Here is an 11,015-nt window from a genome sequence, read left to right on the forward strand (position 1 = left end):
CAAAACGTAGGCCTTTGAGTGAGAGGACGTAATTTTTAAGGCTTAGTACACATAGTAATTTTTGAAGACTGTATCAGTTGATAAAATTTCAACGTGCATAGTGCGAGTTTGACATAAGTGAGCGCGTTAACGTGTCATGACACAACAAAAATATGTCCACATACCACACGACAGTGTGTCATACAAATCTACAATTTATTGCAATGTGATTGTATAGTAAAAACGCTCACTAAGCACTGTGAACACCTATCTTTAGAATGCACTTTCATTTTGTTCGGCCATAATCAAATACGAGACTATTCCCACCTCTCGTTTCTACCGCTGCAACTCCTGTGTAGCCAGGATCTACAGCTTGACCGCCAATAAGAACCCAACAAGTAATTACCAAGTTTGTCCAACTAGTTGTAACATTAAGGTGCTTTCACAAAGAGGCTGGTACCACAATAAGTCTGTTTAAAAAGCCCCATGATAACAAATGCCCACGAAGACTAAAGCCAAGAGCCACCTTTATGTAAGCACCCTTATGTTTGTTGACCGATTCACAAAAATTATTAGTTCTCATTTCATATCAAAAAACCTTTGTAATAACTTATAAAATTAATAAAATAAGAGACTGCCTTTAATTAATAACCAAGTAGTGTTGATATTTCATTTCTCAAAAGATATTATCACTTAAAAGTAATATTGAATTGATTTCGACATAGAATAGCCTACATTTGGCTAAATAACTGACTTTGTATATTATGAGAGAATATTAAAAAGAGAAAACAGTTCTTTACATGTCATCTATTGCCTTAGTCTTGCTTCTAAAGTCTATTAACATACAAAATATGTTTTTAAATTCAACTATTACTCAGTCAAAATCACACCCGTTCAATCAATACGGTACGTAAAAAATACAAAACTCTTATTAAAATATAGACAATATAATCATGGGGCTTAACGTTTCAAAATTGTCAAGTTTCAAATTACAATATAAATAAATAAAATCTTAACGTTTAAAAATAATTAACATTAGATCTCTTTTAACAACATATTGAGGTTAACAAAATTTAACTCCAAAGAATTTTGAAAGTTATTCACAAAGAAAGGTATTTTTTAATCTCACAATATCATGTGCGTATATAAAAAGGTGTTGTTAATGTAATTTAATTTCAAAACTTGACAGTTCAATACTACCTAAAAGTCATACTATCAGTTTCCATATAATGTGATTGCATCTCAGTATCAATTAGATCATTAGATAGTGCTTCACATCTTTAGGGCGTGATGTATCCCATTTTATCTGTGCCCTAAAATTTATTGTTTACGAAGATATGTTTAGGGCGCTTTCAATTTAGACGTTTCGTGAATAGTAGGGCACTGTGCTCTTAGACTACACAGGTAGCTCCCCCTCAACAAATAACAGGTGTTTTGAACTGTCAAGTTTAGATTTCTATACCTCAGAGAAAACTCGGCGATTTTTTTTCAATAGTAGAGCTTTATTTGTATTATTTAGATATTTATACAGATGGAGACGATACATCGAGACATTGAGTATCTTTACGACTAGTCACTTCTAAAACATTTATCTAAAATAGACATTCAATATATTTGTAACGTGAAAAACTAATGAGAATCGTATTTACATTGTTAGACTGTAGCTATGAGTTGTCTTTTGTCGGATTTTAGGGTATATTCGTTTTACTAACCATCCATACTTAAATCTGGCAGTGCACATACTGTCAGGGTATGTTTTAAAATAAATAAAATCCTAAAATAACATACAAATAGTAAACAATATCTTCAATATGTTATTTCAATACAAAATTTTCCCACGAGTCAATCTCCATTGAATAACTATATCATTAAAATTAAGTACATTATATAACAATATCAGCCATAGGACGTCTACTGCTGAACATAGGCCTGCCCCAATGATTTCCATAACGACCGATAGTGGGTCTCTGCTGACATAAGTGACGAAATAAACTAAAATAATCATGTCATTTCGTAAAAAATACATTAAAACCATAACATAATATCCTGACAGTATGCTTAACAAATGAACTGGTGATATACCTTAACAAGTGCTTTATTCGGCTTTCCTTAACGCGCCCCGTGCGCGCCACGCTTTCAGCAAGTTGTACGAGAAGTATAGTTGGAAGAAGTGCACTTGTGACGCTAGCAGGACGAAAGCGTACCACAGGAGACCGTATGGGTAGCCCTGGAAGGAAAAAGAACGATAATATTAACTATTATGCTTGTATTAGTACCACAGCAGACCGTATGGGTAGCCCTGGAAGGAAAAAGAACGATAATATTAACTATTATGCTTGTATTATTTAATTATTCTCATAATGATTTTAAATTCTATTTTTTTAGAGCTGCAGTGCAACGAACTCAGCTCGTTGTTGCGTCATGTATGGGACATGTTTTATTAGAAACAGACACAAACAACAAACATTTGCATGAAGAACTTCAATAATCCCAAATACAAATAATTATTTATTTCTGATGTATGTGCTGTAAAAATGACTACATTAGTTCTATGCCATATCTAACTAGTCAATGATCAAAGCACCCAAAAAATACTTAAAAGTGTAATATTAACTGTTACTTTTGAACTCACCTGCCAAAGTTCAATCTCCACTTCCGAACTGTCATCTTCATCCTCATCCCTCGACAAGTACCTAAAGACGTCCCCACAGTAATAGAGGATGCAATACAATAACGGTCCAAATCCAAGCGCTGTAATACCGTACATGTATCTTCGTAATTGCTTGATGTTGTTACGTTTTATCGCAGCCAGTCCGAGGAACGATAGTAACAGAGACAGGCACCAGATGTACTCCCACCAGACAGGCTGAAAATTAAACAGTATTTTAATTATAATAATTGTCATAAAAGTTACATACATTTTTATTAACAGCCTTCAAAACGGAGGTAGGTTCTCAATATTGATGTATGTTTTTTGTTAAATATTTTAGCCATAATGGAACTGTCTGTGCCATCATTAAGATAGTAGAAAGTCTTAAAATGGTGCATTTACAAAACAAAGTTAGTAAAAAACCAAACGTTTTCTTCTCAAATCGTACCTGTGGTATTTGCAATTCCTCAATTTCCAATATAAAAATGTCGAGTTTGTCCAGGATATCAGCCGATAGCTTTGCCAACATCACGAAGAACAACACATGGTGGAAGAACACACAGTATTTTAATCTTGACTTGTTCAGGGCACTGAAACAAACAAGTACAAGTTGTTAGCACAAAATATTTTTTTCTCAAACATTTAGCATTCTAAATATTTATTTGACCAATACATCGGTTTATTGCCAACGTTTACCTCTAATTCGTGAAACAAATTTCAAATAAATGGCGCGAAATCTTGGTCGCTATCGATTGCTTTCGGCTAAAAATAATTTGACGGAACTTGATGAAATAATTGTCGCCTGTCACGTTACCGCAGCCTCATAAATTTCCGTAGCCTTCTACACGGTCGAACCAACGTAAATAAACCAGAAACCAACCTTAACTGGTACTGAACAGCTATTTTTTCCCTGTGCTCGAAGTCTGCACCGTTCGTACCAGTAACCATAACACCGCGCGAAGACATTTTTATAACTTAATTGTCCACCCAAACAATTAAAAACACTGCCCACGATTATCACTAATCACTCAAAGCACACCATTCACATAAACCCTGTTAATTTTTTATTTTCCAATCAATTCATTTTCGCCACATCTGCCAAAAAATCGAAAGAACAAAATGCCAAAAATGCCAACACTTCAAGGATTTGTAATCCGTTCCAATCCACACAAGTTTTCGTAAACCTAATTAAAGAAAATATCATACAGAAAATTTAAAAACTATCTATGCGACAAATTATCCAATAAAGCGAAAATAATAAACAAAATCTTTGGAAATAATAAACATGTTCGTAATCAAACAAATTCGTTTAAATCTTAATACATATAAATTGATAAAGCTACATCAAAGTGAAACGGAACGTAGAATTGACACAAAATATATTCGGATATTTCACAAAAATTCAAAATTCATACATCAGTTTTTTAGGTTTTTACGAAACTATGAAATAAAATTAAATACCTTTCAGATTGGAATTTGGTCGCTTCATGTAACTATAGCAATATAAGTATATTAATACCTATATTTGCAAGCGCAGCTATCTACCATCATGCACGGACAGCAATGGACGGACACTCATATTGCAGTTTTCTCCATTGGTCGGCAAATAAATGTCCGCACTTTTTATACATGTTTTAGCATACAGTCCGACCTAACTATCGAACGATAAAAAGTCGGTGGTGTTCGCCTAGGCTAATAGGAGAATTAAGCAAGTGGTAGAGACATCGGATTTTGAGCATACAGTCCGACCTAACTATCGAACGATAAAAAGTCGGTGGTGTTCGCCTAGGCTAATAGGAGAATTAAGCAAGTGGTAGAGACATCGGATTTTGTTAGCAAACAAAAGATCCGCTGTCCTTATGTTATACTACTTATATTAACTAACTTATAAGTCTCTAATCTGCATAAAGTGCAGTTAATTAAAATTTACTAACCGTGAAATGGTGGATGATCGACAACCACATGCATCAGAAAATTAATTAAGACGCGATTATGCAATGCGTCATACCGTCATACCTACACGTGTGGCTGGAAACATTAAAATATTGTACAGTCTACGTCAAAATAATCTCCTGATAAGTCAGAGAAAAGGTCTACGATGTCCTGGGGCCATAGAAAATGCTTAGCCTTTATGATCACCTCACCAACCCTAGAGAAAGAAATTCGCTTCCTTCCAGCCCAGGCCTATTAATAAATAGGCGTATAGAGATTCGGGAGAACAAACTCCATGAAAGAGACTATTAGCAGTTTACTTACCGTTAATGAAATGCATAAGGTAAGTGCCCCCTACTTCGGCATATTAAGGCTCTTACGACTTTAACATTTTATTTAAAAATAACCAAGCATGATATCAGTATGAAAGCTTTTGTATGCTAAACTTTGGTCTTTTGACAGTAAGTTAATACATAATTTATAGTTATATAGTTTGAACTTTTTTTTATATTAATTGTTCTGCGGACCTCTTGTTTGGATCCTGTTTCGTGACAAAATTTTGCTCTGTTTCTAAGTTCGTGAACTCATGTCCCCTATTTCGGTATAAGGTTTTATGCATATTTAGGATATTTGAATAATGATTAAGGGTTTCATAAATTTAAAAACTATAGTAAAAATTTAGTATAAAATAATTATGTGAAATTGACGATATTACTTACTTGAAATATTCATAAGAAATAATGTGAGTCTAGTATAATATTTTGATTTGTTATTTCTAACAATATGTGAAAATATTTACATAACCATTAGAAATGTAGGGGGGGGGGACTTAGCACCCCCCCCCCATCGTACCCATAAAATTTTGATTTGTTATTTCTAGCGATATGTGAAAATATTTATATAACCATTAGAAATGTGGGGGGGACTACCCCCCCCCCCTTTCGTACCCATAAAATTTTGATTTGTAACCCCCTCCCTTCTCCCCATAATCCCTCCCCTGGAGCTGTTTCAAGTGGCGGTAGCACCCCCCCCCTGAAAATAACCCCAGATACGCCNTTGATTTGTAACCCCCTCCCTTCTCCCCATAATCCCTCCCCTGGAGCTGTTTCAAGTGGCGGTAGCCCCCCCCCCCTGAAAATAACCCCAGATACGCCAATGACTCATAATAAAAAGTAAGTAATTAATTAATTTCTTAGGTAGGTAAGTATTAAAAACTAAAAAATATGTCGATTTCTTTGATGGTATGTGTCATAAAAGTACCTAAGACCATACATTTATATATCACGAACTTGGAAAAAAGTAACAATAATACGGTTCCTTGTTTCGTGATACTGATTATTCCAAAATCCCCAAGTAAAATTCATGGATTATTGTCAAAATGTGTCAATTAACTATTATCTATCTCTATATACAACGTGTCCCAAAATTCAACGATAATCCGGCGCCGCAGGATGGACATAGTTATGACTACTTTAGGAAAAATAAGAAAAAAAATCTATCTTAATTATTTTTTAAGTTACACAATAAATTATGAAATTCTTCGAAAATTGACACCCCTTATGATATTTTACATTACCACGACCACCATTTTTTAAATATTTCTGTTTTTTTGTTTGTATCGGCAACTTAAGTAGTGCTGCTGTCCACCCCAATTCTTAAAACCCCCAGAATCCTTGCAGTTTTTACACAAAAGTTAATCAAAATATGATATCTCCTTAAAATTTTGAACGATTTTTACTTTCACTCCACTTTGACTGGTCGTTTTGTAAAAAAAAAGTATGAACACTACTGCGGCAAGTTTTTTATAAAGTTGACGCAACTATCCAAGATTCCAAAATGGTATAATACTCTAAGAAAACTAGTCGCAAAAAAGATATGCGTACCATTTTTACAAACACTTCGCTTGTTAGTTAGTGTGGGACAAATCTTGCAACTGAATTTAAGACCAGTTCTCCTCAACCAATTGAGCTGAAATTTGGTTACATTATGTAAGTACAATTACGATGCATTATTATGGTACCATTGAGCTAGATGGAGTCTGGAAGTGACCATAAGAACTTCTAAACGAAACGGCGGAATCGCAAGTAGTTTGGGTTCGTTGGATTTGTCTTGTCGAGCACTTTAGTGCTAGATGATGTCCAGGATCCTGATAATGAGTCAAGAGGTGGTCAGGATCTGGCTAACTTTATTTTAAACTTTTTAGTTGTTTCTCAATCTCATGGCCCAAGTGCTCGGGAAGACAAATCCAACGAACCCAAACTCGATAAGCTTCCGCTGTTTCGTTTAGGAGTTCCTATGGCCAGCTCCTGGCCACCTCTTGACTTCATCATCAACACCCTGGACATCATCTAGCACTAAAGTGAACGAAAAGACAAATCCAATGAACCTAAACTAGATGCAATTCCGCCGTTTCTTTTAGAAGTTCCTATGGTCACCTCCAGACTCCATCCAGCTCAGTGATACCATAATATTGCATTGTCATCGTACTTACATAAGTATACCAAATTTCAGCTCAATTATTTGAGGAGAACTGGTTTTAAATTCAGTTGCAAGATTTATCCCATACTAACTAACAAGCGAAGTGCTTGTAAAAATGGTACGCATATCTTTTTTGCGACTAGTTTTCTAAGAGTATTATACCATTTTGGAATCTTGGATAGTTGCGTCAACTTTATAAAAAACTTGCCGCAGTAGTGTTCATACTTTTTTTTTACAAAACTACGAGTCAAAGTTGAGTGAAAGTAAAAGTCGTTCAAAATTTTAAGGAAATATCATATTTTGATTAACTTTTGTGTAAAAATTGCAAGGATTCTGGAGGTTTTAAGGATTGGGGTGGACAGCAGCACTACTTAGGTTGCCGGTACAAACAAAAAAACAGAAGTATTTGAAAAATTGTGGCCGTGGTAATGTAAAATATCATAAGGGGTGTCAATTTTCGACGAATATCATTATTTATTGTATAACTTAAAAAATTATTGAGATAGATTTTTTTTCTTATTTTTCCTAAAGTAGTCATGACTATGTCCACCCTCTGGCGCCGGCTTATCGTTGAATTTTGGGACACGTTGTATATACAATACAAATAAACAAAGATAAATAAAACAAATCGAAATAAAAACAAAATTATGCTGGTACTACTTATGCTAATTTATCTTAAAATTGGTCATATATGTGAACTTCAAACTCGTGTCATATAAATTCTAGTGAACGAAACATATACCGAATTTAGGTCATGAGAAACTTAAATAAATGCATTATTTGTTTCATAACTTACATTTAAATTATCATAAATAATTATTTAAAAACCAAGCATCAAAATGTTATCCATAATATCCTTGAATCGGTAGTGTCACGAAATAGGGGACACCCGAAAAATAATATGTACGCTATTTCGTGAGTCAATTAATCGCAATTTTAAAGGAATTCTACGTTTTCATATAACTTTTTTCTATGCCAAATCAATTGTCAAGGAACACATGAAACCACTATTACAAGTTTTATTTAAATGGACGTTCCCTCGCCTTTTTATAAGCTTAAGAAGTTGGAGCGCTAACCTTACGGTGAGAGCAACCTTTGCACGTCGCACGGCTGTTTTTGGCTCTCTGAGAGTTTGAAGCTTCGTATTGCTCTCATTTTTGGCGCTACAATGTTGGTACTTAGTTTTTTAGATAGCTTAAATAATAGAGTTTTTGTAGTAATGAAGAATTTTTATAAATACTATTCCATTTGCTTATTATTTGAGTTAGAAAAAAAACTTACGAACTTACGTACTATCACGAACTAGTAGCCGTTTACCTTAGTTAGGTACCTATTGCAGGGTCAAGCCTTTAATTAAACAGAGGCTTTTGGTTCAGGATTGGACCGCGCCGGAATGGAATCTTGCTTTCTGGAATATTACAATTTACGGCCAGAAGGACCAAAGAAGGAATGAGGAAGAAGGAGAAGGACCAGATCGGCCAGATAGGTATAGGCCAGTATATCCGTTGTAGATATTTATAGAATTACTCAAGCTTCTAAGTCCCATGTTTGTAAAAGAGTCATCGTATTTAACTAATTTTTGAAATAACGGCGTCTATCTAATCTAAAGCAACAAGAAATTAATAATCTATCATTTAAATACAAGCCTCTAGCTAAAAGGTAGGTAGCAGCAATATTCCATGACGTCACGTCATAAGCACTAACAGGCACTAACCCATGGGTAAGTATGAGTGGTATGAGAAACAAACGATAACGATTTTAATTGTTCCGCCTATGATTGTTTTATAAACATTATACTTGATTGACGGAGGTATAATCGTTATTTTGGTATCCTCGGGCTTATAAATTCAGTTGGCCGACACGTGAAATGCATTGTTAGTTAATCGCTCAAGTATGAAGGCTGTCGTGATCGTAGCTCTTTTCGCTTTCGTGGCTGTGCAGGTATGCACCTGAATTTCTATATTCTTTTGTGTTAAATTACGTGTGTGCCAGTTTTAGAGGAATTTCCAGGAAAGTGTTTTTGGTTCAATTTCAAAGCACTTAAACTTTGAATTAATTAACGCGACCCATCAATCAATAGCTAAGTAATTTACGATTTGCGGGCAAAACTTGGGGCTCAGTAAAATGTACCATACTGATGATAATGACGCTTCTATAGTAGGTATCTCACAACAGGAAAGAAGGACTTGAATTTACGAATACTTAAATCTTCGGCTTTTCTTTAGAATCTTCCTTGCGATTGTTTAAAGTCACGCGAATAATGTTCCAGTTATGCCACTCGGCACCAATGCCAGAGGATGAGAAGAAAGAAGAAACTTCAGCGCCCCCTGCTGGAGATATCACGCATATTCTACCACCAGCAGCAGAGCATGTCGAAGTAAGTGCCTGTCAACTTATAATAGAACCTACCGAGTGCGTTATCCTGGCAAAATGTTGTAGCTCCTTTCAAAAATCTAATGATGCAGTTAATTAATAAAGAGTTATCCTGGCAAAATCCGTTTTTCTTGAATACTGCTGGAACGGCTGAGGGCTCAAATTTAAAATTTCGGGCACATTTACACCAGATAGGGCTCTTATTTAACTGCATCATTCGATTTTCGAAAGGAGACAACATTTTGCCAGGATAACGCACTCGAACCTACCTACGAGTATCTTGGAGTTTCCTAACCAACTCCTCATTTTTTCTTCCCTTTTACTCTCCCTAGGATAAACTTGACTTTGACTGTCATGCTGTAGGTAGATCCTGTCCTGGCTACACAGGAGTTAAGTGGATAATGCCCTTTTCACCACCAATCCCTAATTTTTAAGTGACCCCTATGGTAACAAATAACGGGAATTTTGTTTACATAGGGGTCACTTATTAATTAGGGATTGATGGTGAAAACGGGCATAAGACCTTCAGATCCTATAACTTCAAATTCTTTTGCGATTTATTAAAGTGATTACCTACTACTTCCTTGCACACTTTCCCTCGATACCTTAATGTAATCATCATTCACTGGTGATGTTGAAGGAGCTGCAACTTGCAGCCTGCAAGCAAGCTGCTGTAGGAGTTGAATCGAAACAAAGAAAAAAATTTTTGGAAAATGTGTTAACAGTTTGATCCTACTTATGGAATTATCCTTTACAGGTCAAATCGGACTCCCCAAGCCCTGAAGTCTCATCAGCTGCTCCAGAGACAACAGCTAAGCCCGAAGAAAAGAAGCCCTAAGAACTTACTCAGTGTATTGTGATAGATCTCTATGTTTATCCACGTAGACGCCATCGTATTCGAGCAAGGCGAAAATATAATAATTTCATATGATTCGAATGCAATTTCATTTATGTAGAATAGACGTAATCCATCTAGCTATCTAATTCTTTTTCCCAACAGCTTACGTGGCTCTTGAATTTTTGATTTATTTTCCTGCGGTGGTGCTCGCCTGTAAGTACCTTCGTATCGTGGACGAAACTTCTAGGAACACTACAAACCTCTAGAATACTACAGGGAACACACACCTTTCCTACCAAATGGGGGATAAACTCTGAGAAGTTCCTTGCTATGCTCTCACGCATGCTTTAGGTATAGGCAATCGCTGATAATCATGTCCTATGTTTTCGACTCATACTTGATAGCTTCCGAGCACCTGTCTTGCTAATGAGACAACTTTTCCTTAAATGCTTCCCTTAAGAGGTCCCACATCAGTGGCGGATTTACAGTTTTGCCTCCCGTAGGCTAAGGTGAGGTTGGATCTTTATTTAACTTTTATCTTCTGAAATCGAGTAAGCGTCATCTGAAATCTGCCGCCCTTAGGCCGCGGCCTAAACGGCCTATTGATAGATCCAGGACTGTCCCACATGCCCCACTAGCTGCCTCCATGACGTTAAAATCGACATTAAAATTTGTGACTGTATGAATTTCCCTGACGATGAAAAAATGGGGCTCAAGTGTCGCCGATTGTCATCGAAATAATAGAAACAACTATAGTTTTCGGTG

At 35.7% G+C, this 11,015-nt stretch overlaps 1 protein-coding gene across 1 annotated transcript; it reads right to left on the reverse strand.

Annotated features, from left to right (window-relative positions):
• On the reverse strand, positions 1-3,760 carry jagn (jagunal). Its single transcript, XM_028317560.1, has 4 exons — positions 3,510-3,760; positions 3,078-3,219; positions 2,612-2,845; positions 1-2,206 (listed from the first exon to the last, which is right to left on the reverse strand). The coding sequence occupies exons 1-4, from the start codon at positions 3,593-3,595 to the stop codon at positions 2,075-2,077; spliced, it is 594 nt and encodes a 197-aa protein (XP_028173361.1). The 5' UTR covers positions 3,596-3,760; the 3' UTR covers positions 1-2,074.
• Between the last annotated feature and the right edge of the window lie 7,255 nt (positions 3,761-11,015).

Source organism: Ostrinia furnacalis, unplaced genomic scaffold (genome assembly GCF_004193835.3).
Source record: "Ostrinia furnacalis isolate ACB-3 unplaced genomic scaffold, ASM419383v2 OfSCF6303, whole genome shotgun sequence".
Lineage (NCBI taxonomy): Eukaryota > Metazoa > Arthropoda > Insecta > Lepidoptera > Crambidae > Ostrinia > Ostrinia furnacalis.

Bases quoted from the DNA above. Each gene is read 5' to 3' on its own strand.
- jagn (XM_028317560.1), bottom strand. From the start codon at position 3,595: ATGTCTTCGCGCGGTGTTATGGTTACTGGTACGAACGGTGCAGACTTC. The intron at 2,846-3,077 runs GTACGATTTGAG...TTTAATTTTCAG, and splicing joins AGGAATTGCAAATACCACAG to CCTGTCTGGTGGGAGTACAT. The intron at 2,207-2,611 runs GTGAGTTCAAAA...TTTTCCTTCCAG, and splicing joins TGGAGATTGAACTTTGGCAG to GGCTACCCATACGGTCTCCT.